Source organism: Melospiza georgiana, chromosome 1 (genome assembly GCF_028018845.1).
Source record: "Melospiza georgiana isolate bMelGeo1 chromosome 1, bMelGeo1.pri, whole genome shotgun sequence".
Classification (NCBI taxonomy): Eukaryota; Metazoa; Chordata; class Aves; order Passeriformes; family Passerellidae; genus Melospiza; species Melospiza georgiana.
Window position 1 is genome coordinate 35,442,535 of NC_080430.1, and position 23,994 is coordinate 35,466,528.

The following is a 23,994-nucleotide window of genomic DNA, read 5'->3' on the forward strand; positions in this document are numbered from 1 at the left end:
TTTGGAATGGCACTGGAAATAGCACTAGGAGAGGCACCGGGAATGGCACCGAGAATGGCACCAAAAATGGCACCAGGAGCGGCACTGGGAATGGCACCAGGAGCGGCACCGGGAATGGCACTGAGAATGGCACCGGGACTTGCCGTGCCATGCCTGCCCAAAGCTCCTGGGTGGCAACCTGGCATCCCTGAGATGTGGTTCAAAGAGCTCTGAGATGATGGGCAGTCTTCCCGGCCACTTCCAGTGTACTTTGGGTCAGGCCCACAAAAGCTTGAGACTTCACGGAATTTAGGACTAGGTCTAAGTACATAAAACCCTGTTTTTTCCAAGGATTTTAAAATATTTTGTTTTGGGTCAGTTGCCATATAAAGGCAAAAAATGTATATAAATGTCTATATTATATGTAGTATATATACATTTTGCATATGTAATATAAATAATGTCTATACAAATGTATACAAAGTGTATATAACAAAAATCCATTATAAATACTAGATTGGCAAATCTGCAGTAAAATATTCTTTGTCTGTTTGGTCAGATTTCATACAGTTATGTGTAGCTCTATTTTTTGACCACTGATACGTTTTCCCTCCCAGAAATATATCAATAAAACCAGCTCTTCTGTTTTCATTTTTATGTTCTGTGTAGTCATGTTCCAGTCACAGTAGTGAGTCTGCAGAATATTGTAGCTTAGATGGATGCAGTAGTCCTCCTTAATAATCAAGACTAATTTATTTTTATGTAGTTTATTTAGAATTATGTTTTTAATACATTCTTTCTTTCTTTCAAAATTTAGGTGGAGAACAGGCCAAAGTATTATGGAAGAGAGTAAGTGTTTTTCTCTTTTAACTCTCTGTTTAGTATATTCAAAAGTTGTTACACTATAACTAAGAAAAAAGGCACAAGGGAGGTCTAATAAAATATTTTATTTTACCTTTAACTGGGAACTACATACAGTGAAAGCCTAACAATATAGCTGTGTTACAGTCCATTGCTGCTGGTCACAATCCTTGGATTATGCTGTTGTGTGAGCCTGCATGTTTATTTTACTTCTCTCAGGAGAGTTTTGAGCAAAAAGCATTGTCTGGGGTATTCCTTCCTTTTATTTTAGTAGCTGTTTAAACGTGCTAGTGGTTCTGCACTGGCCTGGCAAGGGGAGAAGCAGCTCGTCTCTCTCTCACTGCCTTTTTGTGTATGTTCCTATGCTTTCACCACCCTACTGAGTTGTGGATGTGTATACTGCTGCTTGTGTAGCTGCTGCTCTCCCTGCTGAAGTTACCATGTCCAAGATACCCAAAGAAGAGCAGTATTTTTCTTTGAAGAAAAATACCAAACCACCAGAGAGTATTTCCTTTGGGCTCAGTGCCATTTTTGCCAATAAATAACTAGGAAGGGGCTGTGTTGTGCATTAGCATGGAGATCTAGGCAGGTGAAAGGGAAAGGCACAGCCACTGCAGCAGCCACCCAGCCTTGGCATTTGGCCTTTGCTGGAGTAATATGCTGAGACCCCAGCCCTTGTCACTAGCTGAATTACTTAGATCCCATGTTCTATTTTTCATTCCATCCCAGACACACCACATATGTTTAATGATCCTTCTCTACCACCAGAAACCTCAAGAACGAGTAGCTTTGCCCTTAATTACAGAAGTTTCATTTTTTAAATATCACCTTTGCCAATGAGGAATTCAGATCTAGCCACTAGAGTACAACAGAGCTGAAGACATCACACTTCCTACAGCAGGACTTGTAAAACCATTGCTGCAGCCTCTTATCCAGGAACATGCCTGGGTTTGTGGGGCAGCAGGGCTGACAGGAACTGTAAGATGTCATCTTGGTTAACCTGCCCAGGCAAGATCACCCTAGTTACTATCATTCTGAAGGGAGATTTCAGAAGTACTGAGACAGTCCTATAAAAGCAGCCGACTCAGTACTCAGAAGTACTTGGAAAGAGAAAGAGCAATTTCTAGGGAAACTGAAAAAGCCATCATTACATTACTGTATAAACCTGTGATGTGGCTGCATTTCAGGTAGTGCACATATTTCTGGTCCCTCTCTACTCTTTACTCCTCCACCCTTCTCTCAAAGGTTATGGGAGAAGAGAAAGGTGTTGCCAGGGGCAGCAATGGTGGAGTGAATGGATGCAGCTCCTGCCACGGGAGGTCACCTCAGTGGTGCCCAAAAAGGGAACATGCACGGTACCTCTTTCAAGTTCACTGCCAGAGGCAGCTGCAGAGGCCAAAAGCACTGAGATCTAAAAGGGTTTACAAGTGAGATTCTCAAATATGTGAAGGGTAAGGTCACAAGTGATCAGACACAATTGTGTCTAAAGCAGTGATGGATAGGCAGGGATGAGAAGTGAAAGAAATATGTCACTGCATCCTGAACTCTTTCTGTAAGCATTTCTTGTCAGCTGCTGTCAGAAGCAGGCATTAGTTCAGGGGATCTTGTACCCAAGCTCTTTTCATGCTCTTATAAAAATGTACTAAAAATATCCGTAAGAAAGCCCAGTGCTTACCACTCATGGTTAAAGAAAGTTCACAGGTGTCCCAAGCATCACATCCAACTGATTTCTTAATTAATCACAGATATTTTGTCCTAATATATCTGCTGTATTTTGTGGGGAATACCTTATGCTTATTATTTTTTACTAAAATTATGAATTGCCCTGAGTTTACTGGTTAAAATCATGTTTCAGTTATGTCATTTAGAGGATGTTTTCCCCCACCTGTACAGAGAGAAAAGATTAATCAATTCACATTACCTTTAACATAAAGTCACACTGGAAAGGTCATCTAAACCTAATATTTTCAACATGTATTAGTTGTGAAAAGACAACGTAAAGAGAACGGAACAATTGCATTTGCATCCAACGTGTTTTTCTTCTCTTTCACTGCCAAGCCAGAGGCAGTGTTAGGAATGTGCCACTTCATATGTATTGTCAGAAAAGAGAAAATGCTGAAGGCCAGTACATTTTAGTGCCTTTTTTTAGACAGCAGCAAAAATAGAAACTTTCAAAACCTCTAAAGAGACCCTCAGAGACTTATCAGCTAGCAAAATGTGCGTAGGAGTTAAGACTCAAACTGCTGTCAAGACTGAATTTGTACTTATGGAGAGATCACTGCTAAATATTGGTTTTCATAAGGTTAATTGTGCATCCTAGGCCCTCTTTCTTTCTTAAAATACCAATGACAAAAGAATCAGAGAAGTATTGCTTTTTTCCAGCACTGAATGAGGAGCTCCTTGACATGAAGAAAACAATGTTTTTCTCAAGACTTCTCTGTACCTTCTTCTACTTTAATGTATGCAGAATAGAATTTCAAATAATTGTTTCCATTTTTGTCTCTGTTTTCCTTACAAATTTGAGGAAGCAATATAATATTAAAATGAAGCAAATTGATTATCAGAAGACCTATGATTTTAATTATACTTAAATATTTATGTATATAAATACCTACCTTTAAATAACTACATATTAAAATGCAATAATTCATTTTTTTAAGTGCCTTTTTTGCCTAGTTTTCAATTCTGTTGTAAGGCCACTAGAAAGGAAACAAGGAGGAGGGGCATAGACTGGTAAAAGAGAAAAGTTGTGAAAAGACTGGGCATTTACAGAAAATAATTTTTGGGTGCAGCTGAATTTATCCTGGCTGAAAGAGAATTACAGTGTAATTTTTGTGTCTGTGCTGAACTTGTCCAGGACCATCCTGCTCCTTGGACGCTACACTGATGGCTTAGACCACAGTGCTCGAGAGTGCTGGAGTTTTCAGATGTTTTCTGGGGTGGAGAAGGGTTTTTTTCTGGTTGGATTATTCTGTAAGTCACTGCAATATCTCCCCTCAGGTTCCACGGGATCATTTCTCGGGAGCAAGCAGATGAAATACTTGCTGGTGTAGAAGGAGCGTATATTCTTAGAGAAAGCCAGCGGCAACCCGGCTGCTACACCCTTGCTCTCAGGTAAATGCTGGTTTAATAGAGGCCTATGGTTCCAATGTAAATGTGCTTAATGGAGGGGATTATATTGGTCCCTTTTTCAGTGAAGTCTGTCTCCACCATTACCTAAAACACTGTGTGACACCAGAGTGCTTTTACACCCTCTTCTCAGCAGTTTGACCATCACGGTACTGCAGCAACCCAGTCTCTCCTTCAGCACCTGCCTAGGAAGTCCTTTTTCAAAAGCAGTGCCCATTTTCATTTTTTTTTGTTGTTTTTTGGTTTTTGGTTTTTGGTTTTTGTTTTTTGTTTTTTGTTGTTTTGTTTTGTTTTGTTTTTGGGGGTTTTTTGGGTTTTTTTTTTTGTTTTTTGGTTTTTTTTTTTTACATAGAGTTAAGTTTTGTAAAGATGAATCTTGTCCTCCAAGACTCTATAGAAGATGGGAGTGAATACAGAATAGGAATGCATCCCAGTAGAGGACACAGCCAGTCTGTCCTTTGAGCTCAGTGTTGTGTACAAACACCAACAACTATCTGTGATAATAACCCCAAATAAAGCTGGAAAATCATGACATCCAGAAGCTGAAAACTGGCAGTTTTCTTTCCCAGTAGGAGCTCAAGTTTTTTGTAGGAATACATTGTGAATCATTGGATGCTGCTGCTCAAAGCAGAAGTCTGCTATTCAACTGAACAAAAAATGCAGGGGGAGCCCAAGCTCCAAACTCACTGCCCCTCACAGGTGCCTTTCCTGCCTTAGCTGTGCCATTCAAAACCTGCCCACTCAGGTCTTAAAGACACTGTGTATTACCAAGAGAACAAGATATTCAGTTAGATGAAACAAACTCCTTGACAATATTTTGCAATTTTTATAGCATTATTATTCTTGTGAGATATACACAAACTACAAGTCTGCATTTTTACCCTTCTGCTAGTAAGACAGAAAGAAAAATCCTTTGAGGAGTTAGCCCAAGTAGCTGTGATACAGTGCTGAAATCACGCTTAGAATTTGTATTGATGTGCAGATGGTAAAGCTGGAAAAGCTGGTGAGTCATGCCAACTAAAAAGTGGTGTAAATTAAAATCAATTTGTGTCAGCTGAAAAAGAACAAACACGTTTTTTTTTAGTTTTGGAGGAGATTTCAAAATGAAGAATAAAAAAAATAATAAAGTATAAGAATTATGGCAAAATGCCTATTGTTTTGATGAAACAACGTTTTCTAACTCCATCTGGATAATTATTTGTAGAATCAAAAACTGAATTTAATTATAAATTGAGATTTTATATGAAAAATCTGGGTGAAACATAAAAGGCTTAAACCATGTGATTTGAAGTCCCAACAAAATTTGCAGACATGCAGTTTTGATGCAATGTAAGGACCATTTAACTCAATAGTGTATCTTTGAATGCTTTAATCAGTGATGGGATTCCAACCTGTGTCACAAACGGAATGTGCTACTACAGCACCTGGATTATTAAAACACTTAAAAAATTCCAGTGGGTTACACCTGCTGTAAATAGGGCTAGAGTTTTCCCACAGAACTTTGTATATTTAATTCGGCCCTGAATTAGGAGCTTGGCCTCCCTGGCTTCCTGACAGAGCCTGATTCAGACCCTTAGGATTTTGATTACTTGGTAGATGTCCATCTCTTCATTTACTGTAAATATGCCCATATGTGGTTAAGCACCTGCTTTCTGCATCTCAAAAATGCTTCATGATGGAAGAGCCTTCACTGAATTCTCTCTTTCTTTCTTCTCTCCCTCTTTTATTTTCTGGTTTTTGCAGATTTGGTAATCAGACCTTAAACTACAGGTTGTTCTACGATGGGAAGCACTTTGTTGGGGAGAAGAGATTTGAATCAATCCATGATCTGGTTACAGATGGCTTGATAACATTGTACATAGAAACAAAGGCTTCTGAGTATATTTCCAAAATGACAACAAACCCCATATATGAGCACATTGGATATGCCACTTTGCTTAGAGAAAAAGTGTCCCGGAGGCTGAGCAGAACAAAAAATGAATCAAGAAAAGCAAGTGTAACAAGTGAAGAAAATACTCCTGTTGAAAAGGTAAGTATTCTGTTTAAAATTTTTTTAATTAATAGGAGTCTTTCTATCAAACCTGAGAAGAAAAAGTTTTCTCAGAGGACCTGTTTCTATTTTCCTGTACTTTAATAAGTATTGCTATCCCCCTGCAAAGTTAATATCACCTTGGGTCCCAACTAATGTTTGACTGGAGCATATGATAAAAACTTTCTAATAAGTACCAAATATAAATGCTTTCACCATGGAAATATATGGGTATATACCCTTTACCTTAGGAGCTGCATCTCAGTTGGTCACAGGTTATATTTGTCCATGCATATACTCAAGCATTTTCCACAGCAGGGTTATGAATCCCGTTCCCACCGACCCTTCACCACAGCTCAAGTTTGTTATCTTTCTGCACGGGGTTGAAAGCTCCTCTTCTCTGACAAGCCTTTGGTGGATGGGTCTCAGATTGGGATACTGTGTGTTTTCTTTCCTTCTCATGGATCTGAAATTGGGATGTTGCCTGTTTGCCTCCATTTCTTCTCGCTCTTCTCATTTTAAGTGGGCTTTGCTTGATCTCCTTCTCTTATATACGCTCGTATCCCAAAACGTTGTATGGACTAGGACTTACATGATGATAAACTGAGAATTTTGTGCAGTTAGCAGCCATCTGAAGATTTAAAATTAGAAATTATTTTACATATGAGAAACAGCCTTGTAAGCAGTGACATGTGGATATTTTCATTTCCCAGGTGGTATGGCAGCAAGAGCTGTCAAACAAAACTTTGTTTTTGAGTCTGGTCCTTGAGCTGAATTGACTTACTGACATTTGTTAAGCATACTTCTGCAGAGTGACTTGATTTTAGTGTTCAGTGTGCTGGCCAGCTAGTTGGGAACTAGAGCCAGTTTTTATTTGGAAAGCAGTGAGTGAATTTCCTGTCATATAGTCATGGCGAGTATAGAAGAGATCAACTTTTTTATATGTATCCTCGTGTCTCGAGGGCATTTCTCGCAGGATCATCCATTGGGCTCACGTATACCCATTGGCTGATTATTTACTGGTTTGGATTTCTCAGTAATAATAATTGCTTGAGTAACTGACCTGACATGTAAACCTATTCATCCTCTATAACAAATCAATTCCATTGACAATGACATTTTTTAGGGAAGGCATACTGATGCAGGGAAAGCCTTTGGAGAAGGGCATAACAAGTCCTCCATTCACATTTTATTTCAAAATAAATCCACTGGTGATGGCAGTTTTTGGTTCAGTTGAATGGTGTTGTAATACCCAAAAGGAATAAATGCCATTGAGATACTCGTTCAGTTGATTTCTGTGATTGGACACTGGGTGATTTTAAATGCTATGACAGCCATAAAAAAGGAAATTTTTACTTTATTTGATGCACAATAAGAAGTAGACACAGTGCACTGTGACAGATTTTTTGGTGTAGGTGTTTCTGTGTAAGTAAGGGAATGGTCCAGAGGGTGGTCTGGAACTGGGTCATTACTGGGATGATTGCAAATATTATTGCATGCATGTAGTGTAATAAAGCAATCATGGCAATAGAAAACCATGCTACATTCTCTAGGAAATCAGAAGAATTTGATCTGTACAAGGAAAAGTACAGTTTCAAAATTGTGTTTAGTTTTACTTACAGTCTTTGCAGTTTAGGAGCAAGACTTCTGTTATTCTCCAAGTGTTCTCAAAGGCTTTAGAGGGGCTTACTCTAGTACCAAATATTCCATAACAGATTATGTTTTGTGTTGTGCTTGCCATCCTTCAGGTTGGGCAGTTTTAAGTAGGCATTGCAAAAACCCTTTTAGACCAGCAGAAGGCAAACCTTTGTGGAAGGGATCCCTGGCCTCTCGCCTTCACCACTACCTTTTTATTGATGTATGGTTTTCTGCAGCTACACAATAGGTGACACTAGCAAACAACTCCAGATTAAAACTGACTCAGCCAGGAGAAAAAATAAGTGAATTTTCTGCCACATCTGCTACCTGATCTACTTCATATGAATAGAAATGCAGCACAAGACTCTTCCATGATAATAGCTGAAAAAACTATTTTATTGGCTTAATGTGAGAAAGCGCTGCATTCTTAGTTCCAAGTACCTGTGCTTAAAAATGTTTGGAGTTGATGTAATGCGCTGGCAATAGTGAAAACACACCTCTGGACCTCATTAATGATTGTGTTAGGTCCTCTTTTGTATTGCTGCTGAATGAGATGTGTTTAGAGGTTTATTTGTCTCTGAGGTGTTTCTAATGTGAAAGACAGGTCCTTGGCCTACAAGGACTTGTGCTCATCTAGATTTCTGTACGTGCAGGCAGGAGCAGCCTGCAAGGCTGGGCTCTGTGGCTGTGCTGTCGTGTAAAAATAGCTGGCTTCAGCTAAGCAACTACACTGTTGGAACCCTCTCTGCCTTCCTCCCACAGAGGGGAAAAGCAGAAGGAGGAAGAGCAGCTGTTTCTAACATATTTTACTTGCCAGGAGGAATAGGAGCAATCACAGCTATAAGAGGAGTGGGCCTAAATAGACAAGGGCATCTGCTCAGGCTGAAGACCTGGTGTAGCAGCTGAAGCCTTGATATTGATGATTAGGACTCCCAGTGGGCTTCTCTACCAGTAGCAGTAGTTTTCCATCATCTCATGCAAATCTGTGGGGGAAAAAAAAGGATTACATCAACTAAAATATTATCAACTTTAAAAAAAAGCTCACAGAAGTCTGTATGATGAAGCCTACCATGGCTGCTTTTGATTCAAATGCTCCCGGGGAAAGTCATGAGAGGTTTGGTAGCAGAGACTCATCGGTAATCTTCCATTTTCTTACTCACAGTAGCCTCAGATAAAATATGGACTGGGCATTGGAATAAACTGGTGAATTATCAAGCCTTGTCAGTACTAACAAATGAGGATAAAACAGGGATAAAAAGAATTTCATGTTTGTTTTTATAGAAACTTTAGAAATCCTCTAAAATAGAAGAATATTACAGGAAAGTGGTAGTTCAGTGAGAGTTCTATCAGACATTTTGCTTGGGGCTGATGTACAGCATTTTAAACAAAGGCCATGATTTTCCCACAAATCACAACTTTCACCCACTTCAGTAACTCCAGTAAATTTCAGAAACCTAGAACTAAGATAATGAATATTCAGTATGGCGTTTTTCTGCAAAGTAAATTCTTTGCTGATTGTGTGAAAAATCATTCATGTTTTTTTCCTCTGGCCAGCCGAACAGGCAAAATATTAAAAAATAAGATTATTGGGCTGTTTCATTTGAAAATGCTGTCTAGAGTGTTTTGAATGATCCAGAAATGATGGGGGGAAGCCAGACATGCAGGACAGAAATTTCCATTATTTCTCAAGAGGAGGATGAGAATTCAGTGCTCCAAGGTTAAGCACCATCACTCTCTTCTAAGAAATTAGGCTCTTTACAAGTGAGATTTTGTCTCATACTGAAGCTAATTCCAGAGTGTGAAAGTGCAGCTGAAGGCATTCATCTCCTCCGTGGGTTTGTTAACAGCGTCCAGGGCGTCTGTCTGTTCTGTCACCTCCCAGGATGGCAGCAGGGGTTATTCAGTGTCGCCCCAGTGCCACCCTTCCGTGGGGTGGGTTGGCAGAGGGGGGCCACCAAGGCACAGGCTGGCAGGAGAAGCCAGCACTCGGATGAGATGCCTTGGTACTGCCTGGGGTTCTTGTCTGTTCCCATAATGATAATTTCTTTGAGGTTGTAATTAGTGGAGTCATGCCCATTCCAGAAGGGGATGTGATAATTGGGCTGGATTAAGCTGTTGTTGTTCGTGCTTTTTTTATCCAACATTTTTTTATATCAGGCCTAAGAAAAATTTATGCTCTAAGATACTTAATGCTGGTGTTTCATCCAAAAGTTATTCCTGTCTGATTTTGAAGAGGTGCTTGATTTGTGGACACAAATTCCAAATTTAAGCCTGAATAGTGTAACAGATCTTTAATCTGAAAGGAACTGCAATGATTTTTAGGAATGAAGTGTTGTGAGGGGAACAGCATGCTGCAGATTCTTTCTTAGCAGGGCAGGCAATTGTCATTTTAATGGGATCCAGGTTCAACAAGGATTTTGGATAGAGTTTTTTATGCCAGAAAATTTGGTGATCACATGTTGTCTGTTTAGAGTTGTGATTTAAGCTTGGGAAAGTTGTGATCACCTGCTTTATGTTTGCTCTGCTTATGGAACGCTGTACTTGGGGCAAATGAACACATACCAGAGAATGTAGGGCAGATAAGTACCTGGTACTGGTGCAGCCTGTAATTAATTACCAGTAGTTCGAGTTAATGGTGAATGTAGGAGAAATGTAACCTGCTGTAAGCAATTAATCTTCACATATAGGAGTGAAAAAAATTGCAGTAATCTGTCAGTGAAATATGTATTTCTGAAACATTTATTGCTATTGCATTTCCCTGCAAATGCTATCCTTACTGAGTCAGCAGTCTTTGTGCCACAGACAGGGAGAAAATAATACCCCTTTCTAATCCCACCTCAGCAAGTGTAATTTGGAAAATATATTTGAAGAATTGAAATATGGGAGGTAAATACAAGCTGAAGTTTCATTAATGCTCTGATCAGGTAAAAGCTGTCCCAGTTGCTGATGGAGAAGCCATCCTGGTTCCCTGCTCTTGCAGTTCCCATCCCATTCCTGCAACCACCCTGTCCCTGGGTGAGACCTGGATGCTGTGACACAGTGCCCTGTGTCAGACAAAGGCTGCGCCCCACAACTTGTTTCTTTGCTGTGCTGGTCTGATGAGAAGGGCAGGCTGGAGTTAAAGAAAACCCTTGGCAGCATTTGAGCTTAAAGTGTTTGCAAAAAGAATGATCTTAATCTATGTGAAAGAGGACAAACTGTTGTAAGTGCAGTAAAGATTAAGGAAGGCTTTTTCCTGTGCCAGGTCTCTGCTTGCTTGGGTCCTGGCAAAGCTCCCATCACCTTCTCTCCTGGTCGGATCTGGCTCAGTCGGTTCAAACATACCGGTTGTACATGAAATATGAGTTTGCTTGCAGCCTGGGCTGCACTGCTTGTTCCCTCTCTGGCTCCAAGCACATGCCAGAAGCAGCATGAGGCATTTAGCAGTGATGGCCTGCACAGAGCAGGGCAGAGTTTGAGCTAAACCAAGAGCGAGCTGTTCGCACTTAACAGCGGGACAGTGCAGAAAACTCTGTGTTGCTGTTTGACATGGCAACCTCTCTGTATCTGTTTGGGTGGAACTCATCACTAGACATTGAAGTGCAAATGACAGAGCCCACAGTTAATATTGCAGCTAGAACTAAAGAGCTGAAATGATTCGCATATTATGAAGTCTGGGATGCTGTAGATTTCTGTGGCAGAAAATAGCGCACAAGTAATAGACAGATAAGAAAGCTATTCCTATTAAGGCAAAGGTGACAGAAAAGGAAGAATAACTTTGCTAGAAGTTGATATTGCTGTCCTCATTAGTCATGCTGCTCACACACAGTTTCCCATAGAAGAAAATGCAAGACTTCCAGGAAGGACTATTCTCCAACATCCCTTAACTGGAGATGTAATCTGGTTATAGAACTAAATTTTTAAGGGCATTGCTGTTTTTCTTACATCAAAATTGTACAAGAGGCAGTCAATTTTAAAACAACCTATGATTTGGTTCAATTTTTGTAGATATTTGACACTTTTCAATTGTTATTCACACCACATCCCTTTCTCAAGGCTTTTTAGCCTCATCTTGCAGCTCCATTTTTGTCTCTTTATTGAATTTTCTACAGGTACTGCTATTAGCCAACAATAAAGAAATCTTTTCAGTCTTTCATTTATTCATTATTCTTCCCATTCTGCAGCTCCTCTAAACCTCTAATGATCCTATTACAGGTTTCTAGACAGTGTTTAATTCTCTGCTAGGATGTCTATCCAGATGTTGAGCATTTCCTTCCACAGGAGGGCTGCAGGGTACAGTGCTGCCCCAGCAGCAGATCCTGGGGTTAAGAAGGTAGGAAGCAGAAGCATCTGTTCCTGGGCTGGAAAGGCTCTGGGCTGGAAAGGCACTGATAATTTGATGTGGTGTATTTTACATTGCCCTCAGCTCCCTTGTTTTTGCAGCATGCTTGGTCAGAAAAAATTAAAGTGCTCAGTTCTACATGGATGTTAACAGCCCACCATTGTCTTTTATTAGTGGTTACAGTCACACTCCTGTATGCATGGCCACAGAATTCACAAGGGACTTCTCCCTGGCAGAACTGATTTTTCTCAGAAGATGCTCAGACAGCACACTGATAAAAAGCAACATAAATCCTGTACACAAAGGGGGCCTTTATCTGCAGGGTTAAGTAATACATGCAGTGATAAAAGGTGTGTGGCATTTTTGCTGCTAGAAGCAACAAACTAATACATCAAAATGACTTTGGGAGTAATGAATTCCTTTCATCAGTCACTCAGGCCTGTCCTGCAAGAGTAACATTCTACACACAGGTTACCACACGTACGTACTTAATTGTAGCGTGCCTTGACACGAGTACTTAACTACATAGCTGACTCTCTTTGAATAACTGTTAGCAATTCAGGAGTGATTCCATCCAGAATACTCATTGGTATTATAGCACAGCAAGGAGGAGTTTATATCAATACAGTAGGTCTACCAGCATATATTTTTTAATAATTTTTTATTTCAAATTACAAACAGCATCATACCAAAATTATATTCAGCTGATAATTTTCTTTTGCCCTTCAGTGTTGGCATTCTTTTGTATTTTCCAGCCGCGTCTCTGCGGCTTTTTGTTTATTTAGTACATCATAAATATAAAATAGACACTATATAAGAAATAAAAATTAAAAAGCTGCCAAAGTAAAATAGTGGAAAGCTTCTGCTTCAACTCCTTCCCTCTGGCTGTCTATGTTTAGGGAAAATAGACAGTAGTTGACTGTGGAACTCCTAACTATTTTGACTGATTAAAGAAGGATTTTTGAAAGGAATAATTCTTATCAATTATACCAGTAGTGTAAATTAAGGGAATCGAGAGAAAGAGAGGTTCCATAGCAAAGTGTTTGCTTACATTGCTTCTCTGAACTGTCAACATCTCTCCAGGTTCCTGGTTTATGTTATTACTGTCAGCTTAGAATTCATGACTTTTGCCTCAAGCAGAATAAGTGATATGATTATGCCTGAAGAGAACTTGTAAGTTGGATACAATACTGACTTACAGAAATGACATGATGCAATGGGTATAATCTGATCCATATGCTGCTGAATTAAGGGGAAGACCCCTAAGGATTTCACTGAGTCTTGGAGCAGTTCAGGGCGTTGCTAAGCATATGGAGCAAAGGTAAATATCCAGTTTGATACCATCATGGTGTTTTCCAATCCAGTGTTTTAGAAAGACAGCCAAATGGAAACAATGTGAACGTCACAATTAGGTTGAAATTTGCTCAGATAAGAATTTCAGTTTAGTATTAAAAATTTTTCAATACACCAGAAGTGCTTATAGTACTCCTAAGGCAAACGCCACTTGTTTCTTCAAGAAACAGAACCTGCAGTTCTGTCTATCTGCAGGTAGGCTCTATCAAATTCATGAATTAATCCTTTTCTCTGGGGTATGTTCCTCTTATGATCTTATTAATAATTCTACTAAAGCTAAATGTTTGTTACATAAAAACCATGCTTAGTTTGATGTACTAAAAATAAAAGCTTACATGAGAGTATATTATCTTGGCTTTTATACTCTTTACACAGTTTGATGGCATTCAATTTATATAAACAAACTTCTGCAGTGATTGGGATGGAGCCTTTAGGATAAACATTTCATTTGTCTAGCCATTGGAAAATGAAAAGGCATTTTTTAAATAAAAATCTATACTTAATTATCTTGTAGGAATAGGCACTAAAATTTTACAAGTGCCTTTAAACTGCCATGTTTTGATATTGGAAGACAAGTGTTCAACTTCTTAAATATAAGAAAGAGATTAATTTCTGGTAGTGGAGGACTCAGAATTAGTGTTAAAAAGAGAGTATTTAGGTTGTGAGTAGTAATTTTCCTTTATATTTTGATTAGAAAATAAGTATTTTAAGCGATGTGCGTGTCTAGGTCATACATTGGCTTGGTTAATTATAAGGCAAAAAATAACCTGTCCTCTGTGTTCATGCTGAATATGACAAGAAATGATAGGACTGAAATACAGTGATAAGCATTGCAGGTTAGCTGTTAAGGGAGAAAAGAAAGAATAATGAAATGCTGGGCTAGAGCGCCTGAGGGGGTGACAAAATCTCCCTCATCAGAAGGCATAGAAACATATTAGAAAACATCTGGCAGAAATGGCACAGATAGCGTGGGTACCTGAGGCAGGCAGGAGAAAAACATCTCACAGTACCCTCTAATCCTATTTCTCTATGGTTTTCTGTGTCTGAAAATATATTATCTAGGCTCTGGTTCATCTTGGCTAGATGAAGACAATGTACTAAAGTAGGACCAGTTATTTGATTCCTCCCCCTGGGACAAGGGGACATTCAGCCTTCAGTTCAGAATTGCCACTGCACCAGTGAGGCACTAACTGCAGCCACAATCCTGGTGTCCTCTTTCATCTGGTCTCTCACCACAGAGACACAGGTTAGCAGCCTGCATCCACATCCTGCAGCTGGGATACCGGGAATCCAGGTGCAGGTATCTCCCTGGTCACCTTTAGGCTGGGTCAGCAGCAGAAAGTTGGGCACAGTCTCAGTTAACAGAGCTTGATGGCTCTGCCAGGCAGGGGAAGGCAGCAGCCTGGCCAGGAGACAGCTGGTAGTGGCCACAGTGCTGTTGACTGCTCTCAGCTGAGGTTGGACTCCAAAGTTCAGGAACTAGTTATAAAAACTGCTTATATTTGGAAAAGAGGATGCTGTGGAGTGACAAGTACAAATGGTAACAGTGGGCTCTTCCTTTTAATGCATTCCCAGCCCTGGAGATCAGTGGGACTGCACACAGTCGTCAGCATGGTTATAAAGAAGGAATGCTGCCAGTTAGACTTGATTGCCTTTTTGATAGATTTACAAAAGTACCGAGTGAAAAGAATGCAGCAGATGCAGAATAATTGGATTTTTAGTAAAGTAGTACAATCTCTCATGAAACTGCACTCTTGACATTAATTCAAATTTGGTTGGCTCATGAACATAGTTACACAGACCAAAAATAGGTAGAGGAATTTCAAGCAGAGAATAGAGATAGACAGCAACTTGATGAGCTGGGGGAAAGTGGCTGATGAAGTACTGCAGGAACAGGAGTTTGATTTAAGATTTCTATTGATCTGGAAAAAGTGCAAACAAGACATTACCAAAAACTCAGGACAGTTTGAACTATGATGTCACTCAGTACAGGAATTTAATCCCTAGGAGCATAATGAGCATCCATGACAGAAGCATCAAGAGAACCTCATTAGGATTTGTAAGAGGAGAATTTGGTGGTTTTTAAGTGCATAGAAGGGAGTCAAGCCACATATATGCAGTAGCTCTTCTTTTGGGAGCATTGTTTGCATTTAAGCCAGGTGTGTCACTATTGGACAGGAACTGGAGGTGACAAAGGAGGAGATTGCCATGTCTTCAAGGGAAATTATCTTCTGCTTTTGAAGATGTTATACTTTGAAAGCAGCATTCCCTGATCTTCTGCTGGTTCCATCTATCAAACCAGTACCTATAGCTTTGGTGACTCATCACTTTTGGCAAGCTGTAAGGCAGAAACAGTGCTTCACCTTCTCAGGTGAATAATTGTGCCCAGTACCGTCAGGCAGGGAGATGTGGGAAGCTTGTCTGTGCCAGGTGCCATTTGGCAGGTGGTACAAAGCAGCTTTTCTGACAAGTCTGTCAGGCTTGTCTGGGACCTTGACAGCAGAGATGACCCTCTGAGGTCCCTTTTCAGTGCCTTCTGCATTGCTCATGGCAGTCTGAGCTGTGGGCTCCTCAAAAAAGGACGGGCTAGGAGTGTAGCTTGACAGAGTTTATCGGGAGCAAAGCAGAAGTTGAGACAGGGCTTTTTGTGGGGGAGGGAGGGGGCAAATCTGGAGAAAGCATTTCCAGATAAATCTGCCTAGACTCTATACAACCTAGACTTGCAGGGAACAGCTTGGGAGGAATCAATCAAGATGATTTATGAATAAAATTGTCACAATCAAACACTAGGTGGCATGTTTACTTAAGAGTTTCTGGGGACTGACTTAGGGTATCTTGCACTGCTGACACCCATTTGTGCTTGTGCAATGAGTGGTTTCATGGGAACATGACCACCCAATGCCTTTTTTTGACAACAGGCATTCATCTTGTTCTTAAAAAATGTGGCACAACAACACCATTGCTTACTTCAGCCTTAGAGTTAGTCTTTAGCCTCTCAAATTCACTTTTGTTTTAAAACAGATTGTGAAATGCAGTGCTGTAAGGAATAGGTGTGTACATGGAGATGGTCCTACAGAGGGGTCCAGTCTCAGAGGACTTATGTAAATAGTGGCAGGGGTTAATATGCAAAGACATCATATGATTTACTTGTTTTACTTATCTGAAAAGCTGATGTGGCAATATGTAAAGTATTTAAAAATTCAAATCAAGCACACATTTATTTTTATGTGAACGAAAAGCACAGCTTTTGATTTCAGAGCTGAAATTTTAAAGTAATGGCATGCAATGATTAGGGCTAAATACTTACTAGCAGAAAATACGTTTTTATTCTGCATGTCTGTGTGACACGTTTTACATCAGCCAGGCTGCAGTTTTAATATATGCTGTTGCTTCTCTGTTGCTGAAAGAATAAATGCAGCTGTCTTCTGTTGTGTGAAAAAAAACCTTTTCACACAGTTCATCCTTGAGAAAAGCCAGGACCACAGTCATCACCATGGCAGAGCACTTAGCCTCTACAAAAAAAATACTGTTCATTTTGCCTGCTCAAAGTTGACAAAGAGATCCTTTGGACTAACTGCAGATACTGTGAAGATGAACTTTGTTCATGCAGGAGATATCCATATTGCTGATTGCACAGGTTTTTGCAGCTCCCCTGGAAGGGAGTTGTAGGTGCCCCACCAGCCAAAATTCTGGGATGAATGCTATTGTCTGTCAGTCTGCTCTGCCATAACTCAGGTATGGACCTGAGCTGACAGAACTGTAGAGTGTTAGACCAACAAACAAGGTTTGCCATATAAAAAGGGAGCTAAATATGTAGGGATGTGCTCATTATGCCAGTGCTGAGAAGTGTGGAAAATAGACTTTGCCATAGGAACAAGATTATGGAGATAGATCCTCTCCTTGCTTTACTCTAGGTGTGCCCCAGACATGCCTGCTGTTGGATTTAGGCGATCTTTAAGTCCCCTCCAACCCAAGCCATTCTGTGATTCTATGATTTTAACAGCTTGCATTAGGACATCAAAACTGCATCCAAAGCATCTGTGCTCAGGCATCAGGAGAGTCTTAGTGGTTTGTACCACAAAGATGAATTTATGCCTGTTTCCATTTTCAGTAGTTCTGATGCCCATATTCTGTAAAGGGTTTTATGTCTGTTATTTTTGCAGGCCTCAGGATAGTACTAATAGAGCAGCACATAGTTTGGACAGTGAGCAGCTGTCCTGCATGTCCATGGCTTCATCCCTGATTGCTGCCAGGCTGCATTCATTAAACTGTGGTTTGCAACCTGAGTACATAGAGAGACACCTGGGAAACTGTTTCAAATAAATTAATTCTATTTTTTTGTATATTTTAGGAAGTAGAGGAAAAATATTTTTTTCTTTATTTCTCTCTTGTTCTTTCTTTAATTTGATCAATCCAATTAGTGGACTTTCCTAAATCCATCTGGTCTATAATGCATTGCCAAAGTTGAAGCCAAGTGAATTTGCAGACAGAGCTTAAGGCACTTCCAGAATGGCTGAAATTGAAGTATACTGCCAGAGATTGGACTAAAGAGAGTATTTTCAAGGATATTATTCACCTGATTTGGTTCCTCATAGACCTCAAAGTACTAGGAATTAAGAGAAAAGTCTGGATTGTAGTTTCTTTGTGGGCTGGCAGAATCCCAGTTGAACAGAGTCAAGTCATCATGTGATATAACTTGCTTTTTATGAGACACCACATTCAATGCAGGATTCATATAATTTCCACATGATACTTTGTAGGGTATTTTTCCATGTGTGGTTTTTTTAAAGAGCTCTCAATTCCATGTCTTGTTTCCTTCTCCACATACAAGCTGTGTATCATCCAGCTACAGACACAGAATTTCATGAGAAAATACAAAACATTCTCTGATTTCCTCTGTTCTATTTCTCATGAATTTGCTCTTGCAACTATTAAATTAGGAGAAAAAAAATAAAAAAGAAAAAAAAGAAAAATATAGCTAGGGTACCTGTAGCATTTTCTTTCTTAGTAGGCCAAAGTGTATGGTCTCAAACAAAGGTGTGATACTGAAATGAGAGCAAGCCTGCATAGCCATGGGCTGAGGCGCATTGCTGTCTCATTAGAGCTGCCCAGGACTAGAAAAGTGCACCAATGTGTGGTGATGCACATCTCCAGGGCCCAGGGCCTTGGGGCTGTGCTGAGCCAGCCTCCTGAGCAAGCACAGCCTGAGCTGTCTGTGGAGTAATAAATATTTGTATCTTCTCAGACTCAGAAAAACCCTCTTTGGTTCTAGCAGATGGAGGTGGGGACCTTGAATCTTCTGCAAGTTGTATTTGAGGTATAAGGCTGCAAATAAAAAGACAGTAGCTGAAACATTAATACTTTTCCAGTTTATTGCCTATTTTCCTTTTAAAACACAAGTTCAAGTACCTGAATAAGGGTAAGAATCATGACACTAATAAGAAAGAAGAGATTAAAAATTTCAGCCACCAGCAGCCTTTCTGATTGTATGTAAATTGGCTTAACAACTGTGGAGGTTTGCACTCTACCACCACCACCTACTTTTCTCTTGTCAGTTGGTGCTAAGAATAATTTAGTATTTTGAATATTTGTGTGTTTAGAGATGTGTGCAAGAATGCAAAGAAAGTCCTTGAATATTTAATATTCCATCAACAAATTAAAAAAGAAGTTAATTCCATTTTTGATAGCACTTCCAATCTAATATAACATTACCAGAGCCAACTGAGGAAAAAATGTATTCCTATAAACTATTTATAGTTTTTCCTTTTGTAAAAAATTAGCAGATAAATTTGTGCATAGAAAATAATTCTTGATATTCTCAGCTGGTGTTTAAAAAACACAAGTTCTGCATCATCCTCAAGGAAAAAACCAATACAGTAGAATCTGGTAACAGTATAACTGAGTATTTATTGCAGTAGGGAAGATGTATTTTTCACAAGGCTTAAAAAAAGAGCCAGGGGAATAGGGGGATGTGGGAGGAACTGTTTGTATCCTTGAAAAAGAGAAATTGGCAAATAGGAAGCAGTTTCATAATAGCTCATGTGGGACTGCAAAGCATTTTGGATTAGCCATGCACCACAGGTAATACTAGTTTATCTTTTTATTATTGTTGTTCCGTTCACAACACACTGTATTCCAAGATGCTATCCATGGCCTTTTGGGGCATAGTTACATTTTTCACTTGATCTGTAATTTAGTAGCTGGAACAAGAAGACAAAAGGTTATTTGGGATCAGACCTGACAGCCAGGAGGCTGAAGTGCTGACATTAGTCTGCCTCTGAAGGGTCTATGCCTCATGTTTTGTCTGTGCATGTGTTTGTGATATATTTAAAAAGCAAGAAACTTAGTAAAAAGGATTCTCAGCCCACACACAGGTGCAGGCAAAATGCACAGTAATGAGCATTGAACTGTCTGTTTTATTTTCAGCAGAATGTCTTTTTTTGGGGAGTGCTGGAGGTTTTTTTGGCTTGCTTTTTCTGAGCCTGGTGAAAGTAACTGTCACACAGAGCATCACAGGACGCTTTTCTCCTTCCACTATCAGTGCACATTCTGTGGAACTTGAACCCACATTACTGAGCTGGTTGTGTGCCTTGCCATTTTAGACAGCCCAGTTAGTCCATTGGTGGACCTCTGTACTGAGAACCCGTTGTGTTGTTGTGATTGGCATTTGCTAACCAAATAATGGAAAGTTCTTCACCATCTGCCCTTCACCTCTGTATGTAGCCATGAATTAATATCTGTATCTTGTGAGATCCCTCCTCATGGCTTCCACTAAGACCTTATCTCCACTGCTATTGCACAAGAGACTTTGCATGTGGACACTTCTTCAGTTCGCAGAAAGGAAAGCAGGAAAGCAAAGATGCACAAACAGGGGCTTTAGGACAGAAGTGCAGATCTGTCTTGCTCAAGAGGGATGTGTCGGGGGCTATGGTAATTAGGATTGTTTTGTAAATATGGTCTCATGATGGTTTATTTGGAATAGTAACATTGATGCCCAAGGTGTTTTGTATACTTGACAGCTGGCAGAAGTCAGTCTGTAGAGGAGGGTGTATTTTGGGGGAGGTGTTAAGGAGGCACACGTGTGCCAGTGGAACTGTCACTGAAGGTCAGGGTTGTACCCAGGCATGTCTCCATGACAAGCCAAGACCAAGCCTACTTTGGCATTGTACTCAGGGCCAGTGAGGCGTTGCTGCCAAAGACTGTGATAAATCCCAACAGAAAAGTACAACCTCCAGCAGATTTTCTTTTAATTAACATCTCTTTATTGATCTCAGTGGCAAACACAGAAAAGACAGCTATTGTGAAGGAACTATGGAGCCATGAGAGACAGAAACAATAGCACAAATGGCATTAAAGCCTTTGAAAAAAATTTGCTTGCTGTTCTCAGTCATCAGCCTTTTTCCTTGAACGTTCTTGTGTGGCGTAATGCCAAAGTCAAAACATTTTGCCTTAATTACACTTTTATAGATTTCTTGATAGTTCAGACTTCTGGACCTAAAAACTGCAGAATTTTTAATACATCTCTGTCGGTAAGCATAAGACAAATACAGAAGGGATAGAGCTACAGATTTCATCAGTTTTAGTTGCCAAAGCTTGAATTTCCAAATTCCCTTGCCTTTAATAAATCTTCCCTGAGATGAGTAGACAAGCATGCAATTTGCATCAAACGTAGCCGCACAGGGATGTGGTGAGCCTTTGGCTGCAGACAGTGAGATGGGAGCAAAGGTTTGAACGTAGCAGCTTTTGGCTCTTAGTTCATCCCTTGGTTCAACAGGTCCCCCTACCTCAGTTTGTCAACTCTGAGTAAAATTTCACATTGTGTGCTTAGGAGAGACTCAGTAAATAGAATGCTCTTTTTCCAGTTAAACATTTTGCAGCTTCCACATCTATGACTTTGCTGTGGCCTCATGGGTGTATCTCTGGTAATGGTGCTTTGAGCTTTACCTTCCTGAGCTTTGGGCCCTTCTGTTCAGTCTCATTACCTGCTTTTACAGGGCTTTACTTTTTTCTTCTCAAAATCAAGCTTGAGAACTTTTGGTGGTGTAATAAAGGAGTCCAGGGAACTTGTTCTGACGTATAAGACTGTCCAAGCCAGAAGCTGGGGAGAGTGATTTCGAAATACAGTCTCTAAAAACGTTGAAACCGTGGATGTGGTTAGATGCCACATCTTTTGAAGGAGACACTTCAATACAAGGAGCTATTGTTGAAGCTAAAGATGTGATCTGTATATGTTCCACAGCAATAATCAATTTTTTTCTCTATTTTATATTTTGTTAAAAATACAACTGCTGTGCTGTCACTTCGGAAGAAATTCTGCTGCTCTGTTCAGAGGGATAGGCAACAAAACTGAACGTTGTGTTCCAATACTGCAGTCACCTCAGGCTATGCTTCAGGCTCTTCCACCAGGCAAGAGGGACAGGAGAGGCAGTGCCTGAGCTGATGGGCAGCAGGAATACAAACCCACTGAGTTTTTTAAAAGCCCCATATACCAGCTGCTACAAAGAGTCACCACCAGTTTGCCCCAGGATATGAAATATTTAATTACTGCCATTGCCACCCTTCAGTGAAGGGGAAACTCCAGCAGCAGGTTCCTGCTGATGGTTAGAAGAAGAAATTCAGGTGTCTGGACCTTAGGAAGAGGCAGCACCAAGCTCTGATGTCCTGTCCCATCCTTTGCCTCTCTGTGGGATGACCAAACATGATAACTATCATAGCTGTGTTGTGGTGTCCAGCCTAATCCCAGAGAAGGAAGAGTGCGTAGCACCAGATTTTATTTATACCTCTTCCCACTGGATATTTGAAAATCTTTCCCATTGTTTGGATACTAACCTGAAGGGTAGGAGATCAGCCTCAGTCCTTCTTTAGCAACATGAATCTCTTATAAGGGGTGAAATGACAAATAATTTTGGCATAATGAGGCTTGAGGTTTATCCAGATTCTGTTGCAAGAGAAACATGATAAGAAATGTGACTTCCTGTTGCTGCTACTAAGGAACAGAGCATTAAAAATTTCTTCTGACAAGTGACATCACTTCCAGAGAAGCAAAGATAAAAAACCAAACATCAAAAATATGAAATAAATATCTGTCTGGGCAGATCTTAGTATCTGTTGACTTCCCTTTTCGTTTAAACAACATGTACACATTTCTAAACAAACTCTCAAAAGTTTCAGGATCAAACATGGGAATTTTTGAGTAATATACAGAAATTGCCTTCTTATCTGTCTTTAGTCTTAAGTGACATTGAAGGCACAAAAACAAGTGGAAAGAAGTCTTCCAAATTCAGAACAAAATGGCCATGTATTAGAGACATATATGTAAGATATAATATATAATGAAGGGTTGGATCCAGCTAAGCTACAGTAAGCTACAGCAACCCTTTAAAATATACAGGGAATATGATAAATTGTGATAAATGTTGGCTTACCATTATTTAAAGAAAAAAGATTATTAAGAAATAAAACTAATTATTTTGACCCCAAATGGATACCATAACTTTTATGTAGATGTTGAATACAACTAATATATGAATATAAAAATTATGTAAAGTTAAAGAAGTTCCAGATGAAGAAACTGTTTGATCTGGTTCTCCAATACCTTGTATCAGCTTGAGGCTAGTGTAAGATCTGCCTGCTAAAAACATGCATTGAAGAATTGGACCATTATTTTTGTGGAATACACCCTTTTTTTTAACAAAATTTTTAAGGAATTCTATGTCCATAATAATTTTTTTCTATAAAAACACCACCTTTTTTAGTGTGTGCTCATGTACACAAACAGGGGAAAAGTGTTGGTGCTGTTGTTGCCCTTTTTTAACTACCTCAAAGTCATCCAGGCTGGTTGGGGGAAACCCTCATTGGGAAGTATTTTCATATCTGACATTAAGTGTGTGGCAATCTCAGCCTTTTCCTTATTAACTGAGGAAATTATGTACATCACAGTGTGTTGGTCATAGCAGGATTAATCAGAGCAACATCAGGACAGACAATATCTACAAGGCTGCTCAAGCCCTTGCTGATTTGTTTCAGAAGTCAAAGTGGGAATGGGAGCTCTCCTGTGACTCTAGGGAGAAGAAAAGTGCATGAAAGGCTTTTCAACCCAGTAGATGACTTGGTCTCCCCTCCTGAAGTAGATGCTTTTCATGAGGCATGCTCTTTTATGTGTAGCTTTCTTGGAAGAGGAGCATGGAAGGGAGAGGAGAAAGACCAGTGACAGCTTGGGCATCCAGACTGGAAAGAAGGCAATTCAGAGCTGCTCCATGAGAAAAACCTAAATGCACCTGCACTTTGGGAGCCAAAAAGAACAGACTGATTGAGAACACAGCCTGCTTTGTGTTTCTCCTCAGCCTTCTACATTCCCTGCCAGCAAGTGAACTTGTTGAGCCTCAACATTTTAGGTCTCAGATTGGGATTCTATGTTGGGATTCTGCCTGCAAAGTTCTCAGGTGTTGCTCTGAGTAATCTTGGAGGAAATGACAAATTTCACCCCAGTCAGCTGTGATAAAGGGCAGCAAAGGTTGCAAATTCAATTGCTGTATAAAATTGTCTCTCGGAAGCATCTCCCAGCAGGAATTTTGCCTTAACATTCTAAGAACTTAAGGATCTTGGTAAAAACATCATATGAGAAACCAGCAGACTTGTCTCCAATCTGATGCACTGAAATATCTCCCCATCCTTACCCCATGGG

The 23,994-nt window shown here is 39.9% G+C and overlaps 1 protein-coding gene across 1 annotated transcript in view; it reads left to right on the forward strand.

Moving 5' to 3' along the window:
• CHN2 (chimerin 2) overlaps positions 1 to 23,994 on the forward strand; it is a 158,963-nt gene that overhangs the window by 88,525 nt on the left and 46,444 nt on the right. Inside the window, exons 4-6 of the mRNA XM_058026149.1 lie at positions 797 to 828; positions 3,841 to 3,954; positions 5,713 to 5,998. Coding sequence (XP_057882132.1) covers positions 797 to 828; positions 3,841 to 3,954; positions 5,713 to 5,998 — 432 coding nt within the window. The remainder of the gene's footprint in view (positions 1 to 796; positions 829 to 3,840; positions 3,955 to 5,712; positions 5,999 to 23,994) is intronic.